Genomic DNA, 26,893 nt, shown 5'->3' with positions numbered 1-26,893 from the left:
GCCAGTTGGAGAATGAGTGAATAAATTATGGTATATGAATGTTATGGAATTTTATTGTTCCATAAGAAACAACCAGCAGGATTATTTCACAGAGACCTGCAGAGACTTATATGAACTGATGCTAAATGAAGTGAACAGAACCAGGAGATCATTGTACATGGCAATAACAAGATTATACAATAATCAAATCTGATGGATGTGGTTCTTTTAAAAAATGAGATGATTCAGGCCAGTTCCAATGGTCTTGTGATAAGGAGAGCCATCTGCCCCCAGAGAGAGAACTGTGGGGACTGAGTGTGAATCACAAGTATTTTCATTCTTTTTATTGACATTTGCTTGCATTTTGTTTTCTTTCTCTTTTTTTCCCCCTTTTTGATCTGATTTTTCGTGTGAAGTATAATTGTGGAAATATGTACAAAAGAATTGAACAGTTAGCATATATTGGATTACTTGCCATCTAGGGGAGGAGGAGGGAGTGGGGAGAAGGGATGAAAAAAATTTGGAACACAAAATTTTACAAAGGTAAATGTTGAAAATTATCTCTGCATATGTTTTGAAAATAAAAAGTTTAAAAAAAAAAAAAAAGAAAATCCCCACAAGTCACAGGTATTAGTTGGGAAAAGTCTGGCAATGAGACCAACTGTTTGCTCAGGGTTCAAATTCCTGATCTTCTAACTTTGTAAAACCAAAGAGCAAGTAATTTAACTTCCATTGTATTGAGCATATAGGTTACCTAAAAAAAAAAAAAAAAAAAAAAAAAAAAAAAAAATCTCATGTTAGTCTTTCAGATGTGGATTAGATGAAAACACAATTAGATGGATTCAGAATTAAGATGGTTGGCTGGGCAGAATCAGATTGTTTGGTTCACTGTCAACATGGTAAGAGGTCATCAATGAAATTCCCCAGGGAGCTATCTGTGTTTAATTATACACCTGTGAAAATCATTTGACCTTTGTCTACCTCAGTTTTCTCTCCTATAAAATAGGGATAATATAGCCATTCGCTCCCAGGGTAGTTGGGAGGAAAAAATAATACTATTGGCAAAGGGTTCTGTTTGATCCCGGTATGCAAAAGTCAGCTACGATTGTAATGATAACATAGGCCCAGGGCATCACATGTTCTTGTGTTTGGCCAGGGTCCAGTTCGGCTGAGAGACGGGGCTAGGTTGAGCTGTTCAGAACAAGTGCTCTCGGTAGTCGCTATTCTTTTCCCTTCCTGCGTGTTGTTGGAATTGGTTTGGAGACTCCCCCTATTACTTTCAGTTAATATGGTTTACAGATCGCAGCCCGGAGGAGGGCCGAGCCCACAAAGCACGGGGGACCGCTGGGCTCCCAAGAGGCCAGGCTGCTTGTGGGTGTCACAGGCGTGGTGCCTCGTGGCACGCGTACTCCTTTCCTCTGCAGCGCAGCCCAGCCCAGCATGGCTGTCCCGCGTGGACTACTGAAATCGGGAAAGGGCTGGTTACGATTGCATGCCGAGGCCGGACGGTCCGCATCTCCGCCCTCCAATACCCAAGGCCGCACCACAAGCTCCACAGGGAACCCCAGTCCAGGGTTCCGCGGCTCTACTAACTAGATGGGCCCAGCAAGGTTAGGAGAGGCGAGGCGGGGCGGAGCTTAGGCCACCGAGTCTGTGCGACTGGGCTCGGCGTGGCTCCGTTCCGTGAGCCAGTGCGATCCGCTCCGGGTTTCTACGCTTGCCTCCTCCCCCACCCGGCCCGGCCCGGCCCGGCCTTTCCTCTCTGTGTCTCTCTCCTTCCCTCCCTCCCTTCACTGCCTACCCCTCCCCCTCCCCTCCACCCGAGCCGCCGCCTGGGGCCGATCCGCGCAGCTCCGAACATGGCTGAAGTCGGGGAGGACACGGGCGCCCGGGCCCTGCTGGCACTGCGCTCGGCGCCCTGCAGCCCGGTGCTGTGCGCCGCGGCCGCTGCGGCCGCCGCTTTCCCCGCGGCGCCGGCGCCCTCGCTGCCGCCTCAGCCCCAGCCGCCTCCGCCGCCTCCGCCACCGCCGCCGCCGCCGGCGTCCGCCGCTCCCCCGGCGGCGCCCCAACAGCCGGCGCCCCCACCGCTGCCGCTGCCGCTGCCGCCGCCGCCGCCGCCTGCGGGCCTGGGGGGAGCCCCGGCCGGCCCGGTCACCGGGGGAGCGGCGGCGGCGGCGGCGGCGGCGGCCTCGGTGCGGCAGAGCCCCGGGCCGGCCCTGGCTCGGCTGGAGGGCCGCGAGTTCGAGTTCCTCATGCGGCAGCCCGCCGTCACCATCGGCCGCAACTCGTCGCAGGGCTCCGTGGACCTTAATATGGGTCACTCGAGTTTCATCTCCCGCCGCCACCTGCAGCTCAGCTTCCAGGAGCCGCACTTCTACCTGCGCTGCCTCGGCAAGAACGGCGTCTTCGTGGACGGGGCCTTCCAGCGAAGGGGCGCCCCGGCCCTGCAGCTCCCCAAGCAGTGAGTAGGAACCGGCGCCCGGGGCAGCGCGGGAGGGGCCCGGGGACTGCCCCCCTCCCCTACGCCAGGCTGGGCGGGCGGGGGCTCCCACGCCCCCAGCATCCATGGGAATACTCCCTCTTCCCCCCCCCCCCAACACATATACACACACATACACACGTTTGGGGGCGGGGAGGCCCAGGAGCAGCGGGGTAGGGGTTGAGCCCGGCGTGGGGTGTGAAACGTGGCTGTTGACCTTCCTCTTCCTCCTTCCTCCCTCATATATACACATACACACACAGATACATGCAACACACACACACACACCAGTTTTCCCTCCACGCGGAGGCTGCTTTGGGCAGATGAAACATCACCTCTCTTGGTTGGGAAGGTAATGTCAGTCTGGAAGGTGGGGGTGGAAGGCTGGGTAATGTCAGTCTCAGCCCCAGGGGGCCTGGAGGGAAATATGTCATGGTTTTTCCAGGAAAAGAGAGCTGTCTATTGGATCCTGAGAGTAGCTGGTAGGGAAGGGTGCAGCTTCTTTCTGGAAAGATTGAGAGAGAGTTCCATTCCCAGGGGAGGGTGTTAACCTGCCTAGGAGGCTGAATTCTTAGGAGGTGGAAGAGAACGTCCCTGAAGACGCTGTTAGCTGTGGGGGATAGTTATGGGTAAGGGAGTGTTGTGCTACCTGTTGGGTAGGGACCTAAGGCCGAGTAAGAGCTTTGGCTTCAGTGAGGGAGAGAGGGAAGCAAGTCGGAGAAACTGGGACAGGGATATTGTTTTCACATCCTTAGGGAGGAAGGGGAGGTTAGTGGCAGCTAGCATAGGAAGTGCTTGCTGTAACTCAATTTATGTACCTTTAAAATGGCTATAATAAAAATAATACCGGCCTCCATACCGCAAAGGGATATTAGGTTTAATTAAATAGTAGTTACAAAGTGTTCATGAAAAGCCTCATAGAGCAACAACAGTTATTAACCCTTCTGTCAGGAAGGAGGAAATAGCTGGGCTGATAGGCCAAGGCATGTAAGAAATCTTTCATTTCAAATTCTGCCCCATCTCTGCATGGCAAAGAAAGTCAGTGATGAATTTTTCAGGAGGATACTAGTTAGTGTATTTTTGTGCTCTTTGGATAGCCCCACCCCACTTTGCTTTCTACAGTTAGTTATCTTTTGTTATCTGTAGTTAAGTATTCAGTTATTTACTACAACTCTAGAAGCATGGCCCAAGAAATCTTTGCTTTCTTGATAGCCTAAAATATTTTAAAAGTAATAACTTAAAACATTTCGCTTTTCCCCCGCTAGGGTTTTTCTTGTTTTAAAGAAGTTGTCTTTTAACTATCCAGTCTTTCTTTTTTGTAAGTTTTGTTGTTGTTGTAAGTTCCTTTGGCTCAGGGTTTTTCTGTTCTCTTAGCCCTAAGGCTTTTTAGTTTGTTTATGTAAACTTGATTTCTAACTTCTTAGGCTATTGATTTTCAAGTATCTAGAAAGAGCTGCTACTGTCATCTCTACTTATGACTATTAAGAGAACATGCTTTTGTTTTCCTTAGGATTTAGGGAAGAAACTTAATGTTACAAAATTGAGAAATCTTGAAAAATAAAATAGCTCTACTACATGCTTTATTTTTCTATATTATCTTTTTAGATAAATATCCCTGCTGCAGGGTATGAAGCTTCTTCATGACATATAATTTGCTTTTAGTTTTTTTGTGAATTGCCCCTTCCAACAGTTGTTCATCTTCCCTTGCATTTCTATTTGAGAGCTGTTTCTGTTAAGACAATTTTGTAATTTGTGTTTTTTAAGTGCTTTCATCAACAATCTTATTTTTTCAGAGTTTCTTACCTTAGTCTTGAAACAAATATACTTCTGCCTGAAGGTAGCTTACATATTTATTGAAACATTTTAAAGTTTGTAGACATTTTACATAGTATTATCTGAACTGTTTGAGGTAAGCACTATATATATAGGTATAACACTATAGAGTGTTAGACATTTTAGAGATGAAGAAACTGAGACTTAGAGTTTAAATGACAAGTTTCTAGTGATATATTTAGGAACTGACAGCACAACAAGTGTTGGAGGCAGAATTTGAACACAGGTCTTCCTGATTTCAGGTCTAATATTTCTAAAACATGCCTTCTCTCTGTACTGAATCTTAAATGAAACTTTAAGGTAAAATTCTCATATATTGTTTCTGTAACTCAAAAGAAAAGAGTTACCTTTGTGCTTCCTTTCATTACTCACTTCATGATCCAAATTTGAAAGTCTTTAGGTGTGGTGTGCTTTGTAAATGTATGTAAAAATATGAGGACCTCCAAAGACTTGTATTTTTATTTGATATCTCCTAAAGAAATATGGTTACTTTTGATGGATTAAGCATTAGATCATCTCCTTATTTGCTGTTGCAATTGTAAACTAGTCCAATGTGCCAGTCTGCTTCCAGTTTTTTTCAGCAATGGTTCTGAGCAATATTCTTGGTGTCAGTAAAATAAAATTGATACCAGAACAAACACATGAGGGAAAAGGATACTCATTTCTTCTGGTACCAAAAAATGTTGTTTTGCTGGTGTAGTTTGGAAGATAGTGGAGCTGTTTATTTAGCAACTGAATTTTATATCTTTTCATTTAGAAAATTTGGACCTCAGAAATGTTATTCAAAATAAAGTATTATAATCTTTCACAGCATTTTGAACTGAAAATCCATACTGAAAGGATCCCAATGGCCTTTTTTTCCAGGACAGCAAAGTTTTAATTTTCAATTTTCTTCAGGAAGAAAAGGAAAATTTAGCAGATTTTTTAAAGGCAAAAATGACTCTTCAGGTTTCAGAGTTATTATTTCTATATTTTTTCAGTATATGTTCTCTCATTTGCTGATGAATGATGAACAGTTCTGTCAGCCGTGCTTGTACTCCTGAGTTCCATTACAACAAATTGTCCAGATTCTTTTGTCTTATTGAATATTGTTTGCAATACATGGGGCACCATTGCCTGGAGCTTGGAAATCTTTTCTTTTCATTGTCATAGTAACTGCAATAATTGGATTTGACCACTATTCAGAACTTACCAAATATGTACAATCTCTAGTAGATCACTAAATATAGGAGTGTAATAATAGACTGTGTAAGCTAGTATTGACTTGTTTAATGTTTTTTTAGTGTTGCCATAGTGTTATTTGATCAGTTCTCTAGGATTCCATTTGGCTCTACAGATATAGGTGAGATATTAACCATTTATATTGGAGAAAAAGTGACTGCTTCAGTCTGGTTTCCTGAAATGGACCCACTAGCAAGTGCTGTTATTTGTTTTATTTTTAATCACTGATGTATCTGGGGAAAAAAAAAAAAAAGCAGAGGTTGGATTAAGTGGCTTCCAGGGCCTTCTACTAACCCTATGTTCTGATAGATTTATATGATCTGATATGTTTATATTTTGATACATTTTTTGTTTCTGTTCATGTTAGAGTTCTTATATGAAAGAGGCAAAAGACATACAACTTGGAACTTAACTTTTACTTTTGTATACAATCATACTGATGTTTGTGAACCTATCATTTTATCCTATGCTGTGCAAATGATTTTATTTAATTACTCACCAGAAAGACACATGAATGGCAGATTCTGTGGATTTCAATTTGTAGAAAGAATCATATTGTATCAAAGTATTTGACTATGTGTAAGTGACAGAATACTGTTTAACAGTTTAAAGAAACATTCAGGTATTGATTATTGCTTTAGAGTATAAAGAATCACTTGAAGATTAGCAAATAAATAACCATTAACTAATCATCAGTTTGGATGAATTTGAAGTTTTCTGGAAAATGTTTAAAATCCCAAAGCTGACTTCTCATGTGTTTTTTGTTTTCACCATTCTGGCAGATATATACACATACATACATACATACATACATACATATATATATCTGTCCAAGTACTAGCATGATATAGGCAAGTAATACAAAGATTTAAAAAAGGGAAAAGCGTGTTTGACTTCCTAGAGGAGGATTAGGAGAATTTAGATTGGTGAAGAGAATGGAACTTACACAGGAGGAGGATCATTAGCAAGCAGGAGTACTAAGGTCAGAGTGGATCAAAGGGTCAGTAGATTTTGTGCAAGATGGGGTTGAATCTGAGCTGGAATGCCTTTGTGTATCAGTCAGACTGAGAAACTAGGATTTCATATATAAGCAATGGGGGAACATGATAGCATATTGAGTGATATGAAAATAGCATTAAATCTTGCAGTATTTATTAGTACATATTGAAATGGGTATCAGATTAGAAGCAGGGATAATAATTTAGTGACTATTATAATAATCTACTTGTGCATGATATTGCAAATAGAAATTTTTTCCAGGGATGAATTTTAGAGGTTTTTTGGTAGGGATGAATTGATCAAACTTTGTGTCTTTAAGGATGTGCAGGACAAAGGTGATGGGCTGCAAATCCTAAGATTGAATGTTGTTATAATTATTATTTCTAATGATAATATAATAGCTAACATTTATATAGTCCATTAGGTTTGTGAATCACTTTTAAGTTTGCAGAGTGAGTAGAGAAAAAGCTCATCAGCCTAGGAGCAAAGTCTTTGAGAATATTGGGGAAATGACTTGGAAATTAGTAGATGACAGCCATAAGGATGAGAGAGGGTGGTATAAACAGTGACTTTGCTGTGTATCACCTTTGTGACCTTTGGAAAAAACAACTTTACCTTTCTTTCTGCACCATAATTTGTTCAACTTTAAAGGAGAGGGGTTGGACTAGGTGACCTCTTAAGATCCACAATTGTGTGGCACTGTGAATCAAATTATTTAAGTTGCAAGAACCAAGAGAGAATGTTATTGATGGTGATTGGAAATTTAGGAAGAGGAGCCAGTTTGTCAGAGCTAGTTTGAGAGAGAGAGATGAGTATTTTGTTTTCAGCATGTAGCTACAAATAAAAATCTTAATTGTAGAGCTTCCTTGAAATATCAAGTCTTCATTCTGGTAAGTTTACTTGCTGTTTGAAAGACTTTTTTTTCCCTTCCTGTATGCTGGAAGTTAAACCAAAATGATGTTTAAAAAAAAATTTTTTTTTAAACTTCCAGTAGCAACAATTTTTTTTTTTTTAAGGTTTCTTGGAAAGTATGGCAAATTAAGGTATTACAGTAAAAATAATGCTAAAAACTTATAGCATTTTCTGTTACCTACTTCATCTCAAGTTTTTGGGCTTTCCAAACAACCATGAAAATGTAAAATATTCTCCATCTTCTATATGAGGTTCATGTCATTGATCATGTGCTCTTTTCTTCAGAGTAAATATTTAAAAGCCTTTTTCCTATTGGTAAGGGATAAATAGGATTTGTAGGTGCTAAGTACATAATGTGGGCTACTAATGTCATATTTAATATTTTTTAATGATCTTAGATAAATTGTGTCAACACAAGATTTTAAATTTGATTTGAAGATAAAGTAATTAGTTGCACAGTTTGAGTGTTAGGAAACTTGCCATATTAGTGATAACTGAAATTATCAAGTGTTTAACTTCCATAATTAACTTTAAAATATTTCATATTAAAATGAAATTATACCAAATGATTTTACTTTTAATTCCTTGAAAATAGTCTTATAATAAAATTTATGAGATTTTGGAAGCTAGTTCTCATTGCCCCTACAAATTTTTTTTTCTACAATAGGCTCATTCTTGACTTCATAGTTTTAATATACAAGGTGCAATGTTGGTTGATAAAAATATAATAGAAAAAAGGTTATGTAAATTTATTTCACAGATATGTAGCAGGATATGAAGATCCTTATTTTTAATAGTTGTTGAATAATGTTCAAGGAAAATTACAGCTTTTGCATTTTGTACTATAATGTTGATAACATGAACCTATTTACAATTATCCTTTTAGCCTCAATTGACTGATTTCTAAAATATAAAGAGTACTTTTATCTTTCCTTGGTAATTGTGTAGACTAGTCTATTAAATGTTATGCTGATGATATTCTAAGTATTCTTCTTGCTAATAAATAGAGAATATTTGTAAACATGTTTTCCAACATTTATAAAAAGTAAACCAAGTTAACCAATAAACATTCAGAAGGAAAGATGGGTATTTATAATCTGGGTGAGGTGTAAGAAACTTTTAGTTTTTTGCCATCTCACATAAAACATCTTCATCACACTCAGTGACTGAGGATGCGTCCCCATCTCCAAGTTATAATATTGCAGAGATCCTGGATGTTCCCTCTTAACAATTTCCATGATGTGGGCTAATTAGACCTTGCATTTCTGAGAATTGATTTTGCATTATATTTAGTCTTGAAACTTAGTTGTCTCTGTTGCCAAACTTTGAGAAGTAGTTTTTGTAAAGTTTTTGAGATTGCTAGATAGGAAGTTCTGTGGGAGTCAATGTTATTATGTAGCTCCAAGTTTACTATCTACACATGGAATGACTTAAGCTGCTATTTTGATCAATCAGAAAAAATTAACTGAGATACACAATTTCTTTGGAAAGGAGGAATAAATATGGCATTTTAATTTTTTATTGCATTTTTGTGGTTTTCATGTTGAATAAAATTTTCAGAGAGAAGGCAGCATGATCGAGAGAGTTGGCCTAAGGTCAGGAAGAACTGGGTTCATTATATTAACTGCGAACCTGAAATGTTTTGACTCTTCATGATCCTCTTTGGAGTTGTCTTGGCCAGGTGCTGGAGTTGTTTGTTGTTTTCTTTTCCAACTCATTTTATAGATGAGGAAACTGAGACAAACAGGATGAAGTAAGTGACTTTCCCAGTAAGTGTCTGAAGTCAGATTTTATAATCTCAGGTCATCTTGACTCTGGGAAGTGAGGGTATCCATTCTATGCACTGTGGCACCTGTTCTTGCTTACTCTTATTGTCCCTGATAAAGTTTTCAAGACTAGCATTCCCTGTCCCTCCCCCAAAAAAATCAGAAGAAAAAATATTTTCCCCTCTTTAATGTTATATGTATATGTACTAGATATCGTTTTCCTTGTTCAGTCTTCCAGAGGAAAAAAGCATCATGATGTGATGATGTTTTTACTTTTAAATTGTTGTGGAACAGCTTATTTTTGGAGAACTAAATAATAAACAAGTTTAATCTCTTGTTATGAAATTAGCCTGATTAGCACATTGTGATATGATTTGGTAAAATTAGTAAGTAGTTTTAAAAAAAACAAATTATTTTATAGTCAATTTTTGACTACAAAAGTATTATTCACTAACTATCCATGTGAGGGGGTTAGATCATTGCTTTTCCAGCATGTTTTGAAGGCTTTTTCTCCTAACCATTCTAGTTTGCTGTCTCATTAGTATGACTGATATCAGAGAACCCATTGGAGTTCAATGTAGAAAGAGAGGATTTATGTCCATAGAGTGGGAGACACCATGGTATAATGGAAAAAGTGTTGGCTTGGAAGTCAGATGCTTTAGGCTCTAGTTATGGCTAACCCCAAAGGTCATACTACCTTTTTTGAGCCTATTTTTGCATTTATAAAATAAAGGAGTTGGACTAATATGAATTCTGATATTCGTTCTGGCTACTATAATTGATGAAGATATGCCTTAAGATAGTAAGTGTAGGTTTTTGAATTGAAGTCTATCTTTGCTTAATCACAGATTTACTAAAAATCTTGTCTTCCTTAAATTTTTTGAGTATCCTTACCAAGGACACTGATTGTTGTGCAGTTAATATTTCCCATTTTATATTTTTACATTACTTTCCAGTACAAATCAACTTTGTGAGTTTGGGGATTTGAGCCAGTTTTTATTATAGCCTGATTATATCTAAAAAGCCAACACTTGAGAATTGGAGGGCCACAAGACCACCAGATTGTGGCCATTCTTCCTTAAAGAATTCTCTTTTTCTGAAGCCAGAGAAAAGAAGTGAGTGGATCAGAAATAAGAATACAAAAGAGGGGAGAGAAATAATAGGATTAGTGGATTAGAAAAAGTTAAAGAAAAAGACCCCTGTGTTTTGTCTTTATTGGCAGGACATGTGGGATGGATTGTGTAGTCACTGAATAATCTGGAAGGTGTAAAAATAATTCTGGATCTGGAATAAAAGGACTTGCTAGTACTGAAGTGAGCTTGAGCCAGTCATTTAAGCTCTTGCATTTCAATGTCCTCCTTGATAATAATGAGAGGATGGGTTTGGATTATAACAACAGTGTGTACCATGCTTTGTACGGAGCATTTTACAATGACGTATTCATTTGATTTTCCCTACCACCCTGGAAGAGAAATGCTATTATTATCCCCATTAGATAGATAAGGAAGCTGTGGCAGATAGGTTATGGGTCACAGCCAGTATGCATTGGAGACTATATTTGAACTCAGATCTTCTGCTCTATCCATTGTGCCATTTAATTCTTCTGATTCAAATTTATGATGCTAGCAGCTACTGCTTTCATACCTAGAAAGAGACTTTGCTTGCCACCTTAAACTCAAGGTGTCTGTTTCATCTTCCATTATGAAAAAAATTTCCTTTCAGTATTGCCAATATATCCTTACCCAAGTTCCTTAAGCTCTCAGCTAGAGATCACATTTATCCTGTCACAAAATTAATTTAAAACTTTTCAAGAAACATTTAAATTCTATTCAAGATCTTGTATTCTGATATAGATTCCTTAAAATAAAGTTTAGAATCGAAACAGCTATTTCAAATCATTGCTAGTGAATACCCAGAATTCCTTACTATAACTTCACAGTTATATACAAGATAACTAGCTCTGGCCAGAAAAAGAGAAAGGTGAGGGAAGAACTGTTTTTACTCCTATTTAAAGTGAGACCGGTACCCTTTGATTGTACTGATTGGTCTGCAAAGCAACAAAAAACAGGATGTCTCTCTTTTTCTCTCCCCTTATCTTCCCTCCCCCCCTTCCTAAAAAAAGTGGTAGCTTGAATTGCCATCAGATTGAAAACAAAACGAAGCTTTCCCATTATTGTTGATAAACAGTTTGTGTTTGAGGGAGAGTGAAGATTGTATTCTGGCTTCTGGGAGATAAGTAGCCTGAAGTGCTTTGACTTCAAGTCCACCTCAGAGGTTGAAGACTAACTTTGCAGAAGACTTGAATACAAGCTAGAATTCAGGGCAATTAGATAAAATAAGTTAAGGATTAGAGAAAAGTTCAGCATTTTATCTTGGCAGTTTTTAGACACTGATACATGTTCCTTGGTAATTAAAGAAATGAAAATCAAAAGAATTTCAAAGATCATGCCTATAAAACTAGTAAAAATGAAGATTGTGAAGCTTATTGTTAGGGTTGTGGAGAAATAGTTACAGTTAACACATTTCCAAGGGAACTGAAAATTTGTTTAGTCTTTCTGGTGAGTAATCTTTCAACATACAATAAGTATTTTTACCTGCAAAGCTGATAGAAAGGACCACTTAGAAGATGGCTTCACAAATGAATCTGAAAGTGGCATGTTGTTTACATCTCAGGTGGGGCAAATGAAACTATAGCTAGAGGTAGTCTTGGTCTAGTTGAATAATTACTGTGAGATCACTTGGTCTTAAAGGATAAAACCCTTCATCTCTACTCTATTTTCCCAACCATCTTACAATTGTAAACTTCTTGAAAGTATGGGCAATTTACAATATCTCATTTTGTCTAGTATAGTGCTGTGCACATATGCAGATATACCCACAAATATATGTTCTTACGGTTTTAGAGCCAAAAAGGTCATTAGAGATCATCCAGTCCAAATGTGTAATTTAATAATTGAATTACTGTCTAGAGTAGTGTTCATAGTTAAATTTCAGGAATTTATCAGGTCCATCCAGGTTAGCTGGGCACTTCTTTCTCTGAAACAGAAAGCAGGAGCAGGAAGACTTCTGGTCTTAAGTTCTTAAGTTCTGGTTCAGAACTTAACAAATAATTATATTGATACATGAAACTGCATATGAGGAATATTATTAAGAAAAAAGCAAGACAATATATGCACACATGATTACTATCTAAAAACAAAACTATGTTTACTAACAAAGTTAGAAAAATGAAAATAATGTTAGATTTACTTCCACGAAAGTTCTTCTTTGATTGCTTCATTGTATTGTGGGATTGATCCTTTGCTTTGGTAGGTATACTAGTAGAGCATTTACTCTTACTGATTTTTAACAAGCTGACAGCACTTTAGATTGTGGGTCTGCTGATGACTGTTATCTGAGGCCAGCCTAGATAAGCTTATGATTTTCTTAGCTTCTGTGTCTACAGTCTGAATCTTAAATGTATGTATAGTTTCTCATAATAAAAAAAAAATCTTTTATTAAGTTAACAAACATGTACCTGTAATATGTAATGTGTTGGGTGCTAGAAAAGGTACAAAGATATTTATGTTTTACTGCTCTTAAGAAATTTAATGTTATAGTAGAAGAAATATGAGAAGTACACAAACAGGTTGTTAAGTGTATAAGATTATCATAAAGTGCTGTGAGATCAGACAGAGGATTATTGCTTTCAGCTTGGGGGGAATAGTATAAATTAGGGAAAACTTTATTTAGAGAAGGTGACATTTGATCTAGGCCTTGAGGAATCAGTAACATTTGAATAAGCAACACTATTTCAACAGAAGGCACCCAGAAAGAGATAGGGAGGCTATGTTTCATATAATTATGCTCTCCCTCCCCCCACCCCCCAATATGGTAAACTCCTTGAAGTTATGAGCTATATTTTACTCTGCCTTATTTTATCTAGTTACATATTGTGCACACATGGTCATACAGATGAATACACAAATAATATAGTCTTAGAATTTTAGAGCTAAAAGGGACCTTAGAGGTTATTTAGTCCAAACTTCCTCAGATAACTGAGACTTGGAGTAGTGGAATTACTTCCTAAAGGTCAAACTGTCTTGTTTCCTTTTGTGTGGATATTCTTAGGCAGATATCTTCATCTTCATGCTGGATTTCTCTCCTCCACTTTTCTCTCTATCTCCTTTAGCATTTCACCATAGTTAAGTATCTCCCTCTGCTTTGACATTTCTCTTGAGTATATCTCAGTCTGATATATTGACTTTCTTATGTATTCCTTTCTGCTCCTTAAATCCACAGCATAGTGGATAGCTTCATAACCACAATGCCTATCTCTGTGATATCATAAAAGTGCACTAGATTTGGAATCCCAAGAGCTGGGTTCAAACTCCTCATCTAGGGATAGACTCTCAGATGTAACACTTAGCTGTGTGCTATTTGTCTAGTCACTTAATATTTCTAATCTTAAATAATTTTTTCTATAAAATGGGGATAATACTTGTGTTATGTATCAAATTGAATGTGGCTTAATGATTACTTGCCTGGTTTCTGCTTGCCAGTATGAGGGCAAGCAGATCTCATAATGTCATGGAGGGAAAAAAAAATCCAGAGTTTGGCCTAGGATCTTTTGAGGTTAATCCTAGAATTAACTAGAATCCCTTGACCCTCACCTTTCAAAAATAATTCAGTTTTATTTTATTTTCAGTTCTGAATTCTTCCCTTACCTATTGAGAAGGCAAGAAAAACAAAATCCTTACAGTCGTATTTAGTCATGCTAAAACATTCTCTATTGGCCATGTGTCCTCAAAAAAAAAAAAAAAAATCTGTACTCTTAAGTCCATCACCTTTTTTTTCTGGTGGTAGTTTGTATGTTTCATCATGAATTCTTTGGAATTGCAGTTACGATATGAATTGTTCTCTTAATTTCACTTCACATCATTTTTGAGCAAGCCTTCCCAGATTTTTCTGGAATCATTCCCTTTATAATTTCTTACTCACAATAATACATCACATTCAATGGCTGAACATAAGTTGTTCAGCCATTCCCCGATTGATGGACATCCCTTCAGTTTCCAATTCTTTGCCATCACAAAAAGAACTGATAGAAATAGTTCTTTACAGATATGGATTGTTTCCCCTTTTAAAACTTTTTTTGGAATGTAGACTTACTAGCAGCAGTATCCCTGGGTAAAAAATGATACAGATTTAATAGCATTTTGAGTGTCATTTCAAATTGCTTTTTAGAAAGATCTTGACCTGTCATAGTTCCATGAACAATGTATTTAAAATATCTGTTTTCCCACAGCATCTCTAGCATTTGTCATTTTCCTTTATGTCAACTTTGCCAGTCTGATGAGCTTGAGGGTGATACCTTAGAATTGGCATTTCTCTAATTACTAGTTATTTAGAATATTTTAAAATATGGCTATTGATAACTTGTATTTTTTCTCTAAAAATTGCATGTTTATATCCTTTGGCCATTTATCAATTGGTAAATGGCTTTTATTCTTATGAATTTGACTTAGTTCCCTGTATAGCTTAGAAGTGAATCCTTTTATCATAGAAACTTACTACAAAGATTTTTTTTCTTTTTTGTAAATGTAACTTCTTGTTGAATTTTTTAAAAAATTTATGTAATCTAGATTATTTCATTTACTATGAAATTCATTTTTTTTTTGTCATGATTTCTTCTATTCATAATAATGACAGGTAATTCCTCCCATGATCCACTAATTTGCTTAGAATTTTATCCTTTATGTCTTAATCATGAGCTCATTTGAGTTTCTGATGGTATATATAAAGTGTAAGGGATTGAGCTATATACGAGGTTTTACCATTCGACTTTCCTATTTTTGCAACAGTTTTTGTTAGAGTTCTTGCCCTAGCAGCTAGAATCTTTGGATTTATCAAACACAATGTTTCAGTGCTCACTTATTCCATTATATTTTGTATCTAATACTTTCTACTGATCAACTTCTCTTTTTCTAACCCACTACCTGTGTGTGTGTGTGTGTGTGTGTGTGTGTGTGTGTGTGTTTTACAATTACTGCTTTGTACTATAGTTCGAGATCTGGTACTTCTAAGGCTTCCCATCCCATTTTTTTACATCATTCCTTTGATATTCTTGACCAAACTTTGTTCCTTCAGATGAATTTTGTTATTATTTTTTCTAGCTCTAAAAAATAACACTTTAGTAGTTTGGTAAGATACTGAAAAAGTAAATTCATTTGGGTAATATTGGCTAAGGATACCCAAGGGCAATTATTTTTTTTTCTGTTATTTAGATTTGTTTTTCCCCCTGAGGCCGTTGGGGTTGAGTGACTTGCCCAGGGTCCCACAGCTAGGAAATGTTAAGTGTCTGAGGCCAGATTTAAACTCAAGTCCACCTGATTTCAGGGCTGGTGCTCTATCTTTTGCGCCACCTAGCTGCCCCTTTTATCTTTATTTTTTGAAGTGTTTTATAAATATGTTCATATAATTGTATATGAACTTATATATATTACTGCAAGTAAACTTCTAAGTATTTTATATTGTTTGTTTTACATTAATTTAAATGGAATTTCTTTCAAGAAGAGGATTTTGCTGGAAAATTAATATACAAAAATTTTTTAAGTATATTTTTTCTGGTTATACATGTACATTAATTTTAAAAATGCATATTTTTAAAAATAAATCATGTTGGGAGGCAGCTTTTGGGATAAGAATTCACTATTTGACAAAAACTACTTGGAAAATTGGAAATTAGTATGGCAGAAACTACACCCTTAACACCATACACCAAGATAAAGTCAAAATGGGTTCATGATCTAGACATAAAGAATGAGATTATAAATAAATTTTATTTGGATAGTTTACCTCTCAGACCTGTGGAGGAGGAAAGAATTTGTGACCAAAGAACTAGAGATCATTATTGATCACAAAATATAAAAAATTTGATTATATTAGATTAAAAAGTTTTTGTACAAACAAAACTAATGCAGACAAGATTAGAAGGGAAGCAATAAAATGGGAAAACATTTTTACAGTCAAAGATTCTGATAAAAGCCTCATTTCTAAAATATATAGAGAATTGACTCAAATTTATAAGAAATCAAACCATTTTCCAGTTGATAAATGGTCAAAGGATATGAACAGACAATTTTCAGATGAAGAAATTGAAAGTATTTGTAGTCACATGAAAAGATGCTCCAAGTCACTATTGATCAGAGAAATGCAAATTAAGATAACTCTGAGATACCACTACACACTTGTCAGATTAGTGAAGATGACAGGAAAAAATAATGATGAATATTGGAGGGCATGTGGAAAAACTGGGAACTGATGCATTGTTGGTGCAGTTGTGAACGGATCCAGCCATTCTGAAGAGCAATTTGGAACTATGCTCAAAAAGTTATCAAACTGTGCATACCCTTTGACCTAGCAGTGTTTCTACTGGGCTTATATCCAAGGAGGGAAAGAGACCTGTATGTGCAAGAATGTTTGTGGCAGCCCTCTTTATAGTGGATAAAAACTGGAAACTGAGTGGATACCCATCAATTGGAGAATGGCTGAATAAATTGCGATATATGAATGTTATGAAATATTGTCATTCTATAAGAAATGACCAGTAGGATGGTTTCAGAGAGACCTGGAGAGACTTAAATGAAATGATGCTGAGTGAAATGAGCAGAACCAGGAGATCATTGTACATGGCAACAAGAAGACTATACGATGACCAATTCTGATGGATGTGGCTCTCTTCAAGAATGAGATGATTCAAACCAGTTCCACTGTTCAGTGATGAAGAGAATCAGCTACACCCAGACAGAGGCCTGTGGGAACTGAGTGTGGACCACAAGATAGCATTTCCATTCTTTCTGTTATTGTTTGTTTGCATTTTTGTTTTCCTTCTCAGGTTTTTTTTTTAAACCTTTTTTTTAGATCCGATTTTTCTTGTGCAGCAAGATAACTGTATAAATATGTATACATATATTGTATTTAACATATACTTTAACATATTTAACATGTGTTGGACTACCTGCCATTTAGGGGAGGGGGTGGGGGGAAAAAGGGGAAACGTTTGAACAGAAGGTTTTGCAAGGGTCAATGCTGAAAAATCACCCATCCATATGTTATGTAAATAAAAATCTGTAATAATAATAATTTAAAAATCATGTTGGGAGAGGAAAAAAACAAGAAAAAGGAGGGGGAAAGTGAACATAGCATGTGTTAATTTGCTTTCAGTCACTAATAATTCTCTGGATGCAGATGGCAATTTCATATATAGAAATTAATCATTTATGCATGTATATTTTATATCCTGTGATGGTACTAAAGTTAATTGTTTTAATTAGTTTTTTAGTTGATTCTCTAAGGTTCTCTAAGTAAACCATCACAAAGGCACTCTAAGGAAATCATGATATTATCTATTAAAAATAAGTGGTATTTCTTTGCTTACTATTATTCCTTGATTTTCTTTTCTAAATACTATGGCTAGCAATAAGTACAACTACAGTACAATAAACTATTTTACTACAATAATTGTAGTATAATATTGAATGTTATGTCATAATAACATTCCATCTTCACTCCTGGTTTTATTGGAGAGAATTCTAATTTGTCTTCATTACCAAAAATGCCAGCTCTTGGTTTTAGGAAGATATTACTTATTATTTTAGAAAAAACTCTGTTTATTACTATGTTTTCTTGTGTGTATGTGTATGTATATGTGTGTTGTTTTTTAAACAGGAATGGGTGCTATATTTTGTCTAAAACATTTTTTTGTGTGTGACTATGGAAATAATAAAATTCTTTTTGTATTAATGTAGCCAGTTATGCTTATAGTTTTCCTAATATTGAACCAGCTCTTAATTCCTTGTACAGATTTAGTCTGGTCATAGTGTATGATTTTTGTGACATATTATCATATGTGATATGTCTTCTTTCTAATATTGTATTTAAAATTTTTTGCGTCAATATTCATGAAAGAAATTGATCTTTAGTTTTCTTTCTCTGTTTTGACTTTTCCTGCTTCAAGATTATATTTGTTTCATAGAAGGAATATGATAGGATCCTTGTTTTTTCAAACAGTTTATGTAATATTGGAATTAGTGTTTGAATGGTTGGTAGAATTTGCTGGTAAATCCATCTCATGCTGGGTTTTTTTCTTAGGAGTTTTTTTTATGGCTTGTTCAATTTCTTTTTCTAATACAGCTTTATTTAAATGCTTTGTTTCTATTCTGTTAATGTGACAGTTTATGTTTCATCCATATTATTTAGTTGTAATTTATTGACATATAATTGGGAAATAGCTCCAAATTGCTTATATTTCTTTTTTTTATTGGTTGTGAAGTCACCTTTATTTTTGATCCTGGCAATTTGGATATGAAAAAAATTAAAGTAGCTAATGATTTTTCTAAAATCAATTTTCTAATTGATTGATTTGTTCATTTACTTTTATAAAGTTTCTTTTTCCTCCTTTGTATGAGAAAATTTTTACTCTGTTCTGATCTTTTTTATCAGAAATGCTTGGAAATCTTTTATTTTGTTAAAGTCCATATTCTTCCCCCCTCCAGCTTTTTCCCTCCAAGATTGATACTCAGTTTTGTTGGATATGGTAATTATTAGTTGCAAGCTTCATCTTTGGCCTCTGTAATAAGGTCTCCACTCTGAGAAGTTTAAGTTGATTCTGTGTCATTTTAAAAAATCCATCCGATTTACATATATATTTTTTTCTTGTAACTAAGTCATGATTCTTTGTGTTTTCACTTAAACTTTAGCTGATTTATAATGAGTTAAGTTTACAATCCAGTTCTGTGCTAATCGGTATTACATTCTTACTTTAAATAAATCTGCTATCCTTAAGTAAAGCAGGTGAATACCAGAGAATTTGGTTCAGTATCTGTACACTACCAAGTATCTCTACTATCCTTCAAGAATGACTAGTCCACTATCTCTGACCCTTGCAAGTGGACTCAAATAATGACTAACTTCTTAATTATAGAAGGGAAGGAGGGGAATGTTAGTAGTTCTTCAACCACTCAGTTTCCAATCAATCATATTCCTCCCCATACCTCAACTATATATAACTAATCATGTGGTTCTCAATCCATGATATCACTAATGCTATAACCAGTTGTTTTTTTTCTCACTTACCCTGTGATGTTCTTTGTCCTTTGCCTATAAAAAGGAAATTTTATCTTCATTTCTGGTACTTTGACTAAACTGAGGCAGGCTTTGGCCCATCTATTGGCAGGTAGTGCGCCTATTAATAAAATGATATCTTGCTTAGAGAAAATGGGCCTCGCTTTACCTTTGTTGAATTTCACATGGAACAATTACTTTTCGTAGTGGCTGGTAAATCATGCATGATCCTGACTGTAGCTCTGTGGTACTTGAATTCTTTGTTTCTAGAGGTTTGCAGTATTTTTTCCATGACCTGAAAGTTCTAAATTTTGGCTTTAATTTTCCTGGGAATTTTCATTTCAGAGTTTTTCTCAGGACGTAACCAGTGGATCCTTTCAATTTTTACTCTGGTTTTAGGATACCTGAATCTTTTTTTTTTTTTAATGACTTCTTGAAATATGATGTCTAGCCTCTTTTTTCTTTTTTAATGGCTTTGAGATACTTTAGTGATTTAAAATAAATTGTTCTATTTTCTTTTTTTTTTTTTTTTAATTTATAGCTTTTTATTTACAAGTTATATGCATGGGTAATTTTACAGCATTGACAATTGCTAAACCTTTTGTTCCACTTTTTCCCTTCCTTCCCCCCATCCTCTCCCCCTGATGGCAGGTTGACCAATACATGTTAAGTATATGTTAAAGTATAAATTAAATTATTGTTCTGTTTTCCAGATCAGTTGTTTTTCATATAAGATAAAGTCATTAACATTCATTTGGGTAATTCTCATTTTCAAGTTCTTCAGTAACTTCTTGTCCGTCTTTTTTCAATTAACTCAGTCCAATCCAGTCCAATTTTTCTTATGCTCATGTCTTTTTTCTCTGGATCTTGCTGCTGCTTCCATTTTTTTCTCCCAATTGCTTTTGTTTGATTTTTAAAATAATATTTTTTTAGCTTTTGCTTTAATTTCTAGAAATTCTATAATTTGGTTCTAAGCTGAATTTTCTGAAATTATGCCTGTAGATTTTCTCAAGTCATTCTTTTCTATGATGTTCATGTCTTGAGCTTCCCTGCTACTATAATAACTCTTTGTGACTATGTTCTTTGTTTTTCCAGTCTACTTATTGATTTTAAACTTCACATTGGTATGAGGCTCTTCATATTTCTCAAGCAGATGGATTGCTTGAGCTTCTGTCCTCTTATACCTTTCTGCTGCTTTCATATTTAGCTCATAATGGAAGCCTGAAAGCCTTCAGTGCTCCTCAGAATTGTGTGACCTAAATTGAAAGTCTGTTCTCTACCATCTTGGTTTGAATTAGTTCCTGTCCTTGTTTGAGGTTTCAGCAGACTCTTGCTAGCCTCAGCCACTATTAGATTGCTGAGAGTTTTTATGATTGGTCGAACTGTTCATTTACCTTTCATCTAGGACCCCTGTCCTGATTATTCCACTTAAGTACTTTTATATAGTCCATATCTGACTTACTAGTAGCTCTTGCTCCTGGGATTAGAGCCATAGAGCTATGGATTGCATTTAGAACTTGTTCTTTGGTCATCATATAGCCAGGGCCCTAGCTCAGGACCACTCCTCCCAGCCCTGATACTGTGACCCCAAACTGGGTGGCAAATGATAACAATTCCTGTATTAAGTGTTTTTTTTAGGAATTCTCTTGAATCTCTTTCTGTTCTGATACTTCCTTCCCTGGTCACCTGTTTCAACTTCCTTTTAAATCCCTGCTTGGATTCATTATGGAGTGTCCCCCTTTTCCATCCTCTCTTTCCCCTTCTCCAATGTCAGCAGACCTATCTTAAGATGCTCTGTACTAGAAAAATGACTTGTAATTTTTCCTTGGTTTTCCCAATCAGAAATCAGTCTGATGTATTTTCTAACTCTTTGTCAAAGAGGCATGCTAGTTTGTCTAGGCTAAAAGTCTTCCTTTCATTCCTCTATTTTGGCTGTTCCTGAACCTATCGTTCTTTTAGGGATTCAGTATACCACACACCTTTTGTACAGGTTGGAGGTTCACTAGTTTTGTACTTTGTATATATCCTTAGATTTTCTCAATATATTGGTCAATTAAGCTGATTTTTTTTTCTGTTTTATTTCTTTTTAAAAATTTTGTCTTTAAAAATGCTATTTGTTATATGGGATGCATTTTATTAGGGACAAGAGGAGGGATACTGGGGAGCAACTATGGTAATATAAAAAACAAAGACATCAATAAAAACTTGTTAAATATTTTTTTTAAGGAAAAGTTATATGGGGGGACAGAATGGACAGGTGACACAATGGCTGAGACCAAGGGTTTGGTAAAGTCAGAAAAATTTGAGTGAGAAGAAATTTTGTTTATTTGTGGATGTAAGGGAGAATACAGGTAAGGCTTTTTGGAGGCGTGATACCTGAAATAGATCTTTATGCTTGGAAGAAAATAATTTTTTTTTAAGTATTTATTTTTGTAAAATAAATTATCTCTTCTACTTACTGCCCTTTTCCTAAATGAACAATGAAAAAAAATCTTCATAATAAATATATATAGTCCAGCAAAACAAATTACCAAGTTGATCATGTCCAAAAATGTATGTCTCATTCTTCAGTCCTATGGATTTGTATTTTATCATTGCATTGATCAGAATTCTAAAGTCTTTTAAAGTTGTTTTGGAATAAAAGAATTTTAATAGAGGAGGAAAAACCACTTTTTCCCCTTGCTGAGTTCTCTGATAGAGTTAATTCTAATATATCTTGAGTGCCTTAATCAACCACTTAAAGTTTTCTGAAGAATTAATGAGGAAAAGAAGCAATAAGGCTGTTTCTCCTTATGTTTTATGTACTCTGCAAATGAATGACTTTATTGATATATATATATATATATATATATATATATATATATATGTATGTATTATATATATATTATATATATATTATATATATATATGTTGAAATCCAACATGAATATCTATGGAATTTAAAGGCGTATGGGATCATAAAATTTAGGGCTGGAAGGGAATTTAGTGGATATCTAATCCAACTCCTTCATTTTATGTACCAAGGGGGTTAAGAATCTTTTTTCTTCAAGGTTAAGATAGTAGAGCAGGAATTCAAATTCAGGGCTTTTGATCCCAAAATATTGCTAGTGCTTTACCATGTTGTAAAATTGATTAATTCTTAAAATATCGTTCTAGGTCTTAACTTATCCTTTCAGTAATCTCTTTCTCTATCTATGTTATTATCTTTAAATAGGCATTGGCCTGTTATAAATTCTTAGTGCTTGCATATTACTGCAGTGTGACAAAGATAAAATAAGAGATTAATCAATCAATTAGTAAGCATTTACTAAGAATTTATCTGGACCATATTCTATTCTAGGCACTATGCTAAGCAGTGGAGATAAAAAGACAAAAATAGTCCCTATCCTCTCGATTAAATGGAGGGACTTTGTAGCAATATTATATAAACTAAGTAATTTAAGTGTTTTGTTGGTTGAAAATGAATCTTTTTTTTTTTTTTAGTACACATTGTTTATTAATCATTTTGTGAGAGAAAAATCAGCAAAAGAGAAAAACCATGGGAGAGATTAAAAAAAAAAAAGTGAATATAGCATGTGTTGATTTACATTCAGTCTCATTAGTTCTTTTTCTGGATGCAGAAATTTTCTATCCAAAATATATCGGAATTGCCTTGCATCATAGAATTGCTGAGAATCAAGTCTTTCATAGTTGATCATTGCACAATCTTGATATTACCATGTACAATGCATTCCTGGTTCTGCTTGTTTTGTTCAGCATCAATTTATGTAAATCTTTCCAGGGCTTTCTAAAATCAGTTTGTTTTTCATTTTTAATAGAACAATAATATTCCATTACCTTCATACACTACAACTTTTTCAACCATTCCCCAGTTGATGGACTTCTACTCATTTTCCAATTCTTTGCTATCAAAAAATTGCTACATTTCTGCACATGTGTGTCCTTTTCCCTCTTTTATGATTTTGTGGGATACAGACCCAGTAATGGCATTGCTGGGTCAAAGGGTATGCACAGTTTTATAACCTTTTGGGTATAGTTCCAAATTGCTCTCCAGAATGTCTTGATCCGTTCATAATTCCACCAACAATGTAGTAGTGTCCTAGTTTTCCCACATCCCCTCCAACAGTCTTTATTTTTCCCTTAGCCAGTCTGAGAGATGTGAGATGGTACCTCCTTTCAGCATTTCTCTAATAAGTAGTGATTTAGAGCATTTTAATGAATCTCCTTTCAAATGTATAGTAAGAATCTAGCTCTAAAAAAGATTTGATCTGATCATTTGAGGAATGGCTGAGTAAGTTTTGGTATATGAATGTAATGGAATATTTTTGTTCTATTAAAAATGAGTAGACTTATTTCAGGAAAGTCAGGTAAGACTTACATGTACTGATGCTGAGTGAAACAAACAGAACCAAGAGAACATTATAAATAGTAACAATGAGATTATGATCATTTATGATGTCCTCAGTTCTTTTTAACAATGCTGTGATTCAAGGTAATTCCAATAGATTTGGGATGAACATGCCCCCAGAGAGAGAACTATGAAGACTGAATATGGATTTGAAGCATAGTATTTTCACCATTTTGGGGGGTTGGTGGTTTTTTTCTTTTTCATAATTTTTTCCCTTTTGATTTGATTCTTCTGGTACAACATGACAAATATGGAAATATGGAAAGAATTGTATATATTTTAAACTACGTCAGATTATTTGCTGTCTTGGCATGGAGTAAGGGAAGTAAGGAAAAAAATTTGGAACACAAGTTACAAAAATGAATGATGAAAACTATCTTTATGTGAATTTGGGAAAAAATGCAATTGAAAAATAAAAAATGATTTAGTTTGATTACTCAGTATGTGTTGTATTTTTAGTGAGAAAAAATTAATTTTGTAATTTAATTAAAGCATGTAGCTTTTTTTATTGAAAAGGGAATTGGAGAAGCTTTCTTTAAAGTTATCTGCAGGGATATGATTTGATTTTAGTTTTATTTATGTTTACAATGTTTTGGAAAAAAATAGCATTAAAATTTTTAATAAAATACGGAATCACCTATTCTTGGCTTGGATATTTTTTGAGAGTCCTAAAGCTTTTCAGACACATCACGCACTATCATAAAATAGTTCTTAATGATTTATATGCCATCTTCTAAGGTAACTTTCCATGAAGAACCTGCAACTTAATGTCATGTGTAGCTTTTATTTTAATATATCTCATCATGTGTTGGTATGGTAGAATAAAACAGATGGAGAAAAGTCTTTGAATAATTCCTGGAAGACGTTGAGAATTTCTGTGATCCTGTTTTGGGATTACTAAATCTGGTAAATTTTTAATGAATTGCTATCCTTCCTAATTATTTGAATTATCTTAGATTCATTGTTTCTTATGCTAGTTAAAATAACATGGCATTCTTGATCCATATTGAAAGGATTCTTAATAGATGTTTTTTCCATTTTGAATGAAGCAATAGACATATTGTCTGTTATAATATTGTGTAATGAGATTTATTAAAATTGATTTCTAAGTGCCATATATTTAAATGTTTTTATAACAGATAATTATAACAATCTGTCATTACCTTCATTACAGTTTGGCACTGTTAGGAATTTATAGGCATGAGAATGACTATTCTTCATGGCATCTTTGTGATATAGCCCAGATAATTTTATTTTACAAATAAAGTAACTGAGAATAAAGGTTAAGATGACTAGGCCAGAGCCATAAAGTGAGATTATGGTATTTTGCTACCAGATTTGGGGTTTTTTACATTGGTGATTTTCTAGGCAGATAGATCTGTATGTTTAAAGACCCACAATTTCTTTGGTATTTGGACTCTGTCCATTCACATTTAACTTTATATTGAGTCCTAGTTTTAAGAGTTTTTTTTTTTAAATGTTAAGCTTTGAGCCAACTTTTACATCCTTTCACTCTCATCAAGAGTCTTTTTAATTCTTCTTTACTTTGTTCCATCAAAGTGGTATCATCTGCATATCTGAGGTTGTTAATGTTTCTCTTGATAACCATAATTCCAGCTTCTGATTCATCCAACCTGGCATATTGCATGGTGTACATGTAAGTTAAATAAATAAAGTGACAATATACAGTCTTGTCATAATACTTTTCCAATCTTAAACCAGTTGGTTTAAGTTCTAACTTGTTTCTTGGCCCACATATAGGTTCCTTAAAAGAAACATAAAATAATCTGGTACTCCCATCTTTGTGATCCACAAATCAAAAGCTTTAGTATAGAGAGTGAAACAGGAATAGATATTTTTCCTGGAACTCCCTTGATTTCTTTAAAATCCAACAAATGTTGGCACTTTGGTCCCTCGTTCCTTTGCCTCTCTGAAACCACAGCCTGCTCTTCTGGCAGTTCTCAATTCATATATTGCTGAAGCCTACTTTGTAGAATCTTAAGCATAACCTTTCTAGCATGTGAAATGAGCATAATTGTTCAATAATTTGGACATTTTGTTCGTGGTGTTCTTTTTTAGAATTGGGACATAAGCTGATTTTTTCCAATCCAATGGCTACCATTACATTTTCCAAATTTGCTTGTATATTAAGTGTAGCACTTTAACAGCATCACTTTTTAGGATTTTAAATAAATGCTTATTGTTACCAGTGCTTCCTAATTTCCACTTGACTTAATTCTCCAGGATGTCTAGCTCTAGAAGTTAAGGGTGATAAGATCTTTTATGTATAGTTCTTTTGTGTATTTTTGCTACCTCTTCTTAATCTCTTCTGCTTCTGTTAAATCTCTAAAATTTTTGTTTTTTATCATGCTCATGAGCAACTTGGAACTATGCCTAAAGGATTATCAAACTGTGCATACTCTTTGATCCAGCAGTGTTTTCACTGGGCTTATATCCCAACGAGATCTTAAAGGAGGGAAAGGGACCCACATGTGCAAAAGTGTTTGTGGCAGCCTTCTATGTAGTGGTCAGAAACTGGAAACTGAGGGGATGCCCATCAGTTGGAGAATGGCTGAATAAATTGTGGTATATGAATGTTATGGAATATTATTGTTCTGTAAGAAACAACCAGCAAGATGATTTCAGAGAGGTCTGGAGAGACTTACATGAACTGATGCTGAGTGGAATGAGCAGAACCAGGAGATTATTATACACAACAACAAGATTATACGATGATCAATTCTGATGGATATAGCTCTTTTCAACAGTGAGATGATTCGGGCCAGTTCCAATGATCTTGTGATGAAGAAAGCCATCTGCACCCAGAGAGAGGCCTGTGGGAACTGAATGTGGACCACAACATAGTATTGTCATCTTTTTTGTTGTTTGCTTGCTAATTTTTTTCCTTTTTGATCTGATTTTTCTTGTGCATGATTGTGGAAATATGTATGGAAGAGCTGCACATGTTTTTTTTTTTTTTTAAATACATTTTTATTTATAAAACACATGCATGGTAGTTTTTTAACACTGACCCTTGCAAAACCTTCTGTTCCAAATTTTCCCCTCCTTCCCCCACCCCCTGCCCTAGATGGCAGGAAATTCCAATACATGTTAAAATACATGATAAATCCAACATATGTATACATATTTATACAGTTATCTTGCTGCATAAGAAAAATCAGATCTAGAAAG

At 35.4% G+C, this 26,893-nt stretch overlaps 1 protein-coding gene across 1 annotated transcript in view; it reads left to right on the top strand.

Moving 5' to 3' along the window:
• The first annotated feature begins 776 nt into the window (after positions 1 to 776).
• Positions 777 to 26,893, top strand: part of FOXK1 (forkhead box K1) — a 116,083-nt gene continuing 89,966 nt past the window's right edge. Inside the window, exon 1 of the mRNA XM_052000076.1 lies at positions 777 to 2,440. Coding sequence (XP_051856036.1) covers positions 1,839 to 2,440 — 602 coding nt within the window. The 5' untranslated portion in view covers positions 777 to 1,838. The remainder of the gene's footprint in view (positions 2,441 to 26,893) is intronic.

The sequence above is a fragment of the Antechinus flavipes genome, chromosome 1 (genome assembly GCF_016432865.1).
Source record: "Antechinus flavipes isolate AdamAnt ecotype Samford, QLD, Australia chromosome 1, AdamAnt_v2, whole genome shotgun sequence".
NCBI classification, from domain to species: Eukaryota; Metazoa; Chordata; class Mammalia; order Dasyuromorphia; family Dasyuridae; genus Antechinus; species Antechinus flavipes.
The sequence above is the reverse complement of the archived record's forward strand: the minus strand, read 5'-3'. Positions and strand labels throughout refer to the sequence as shown.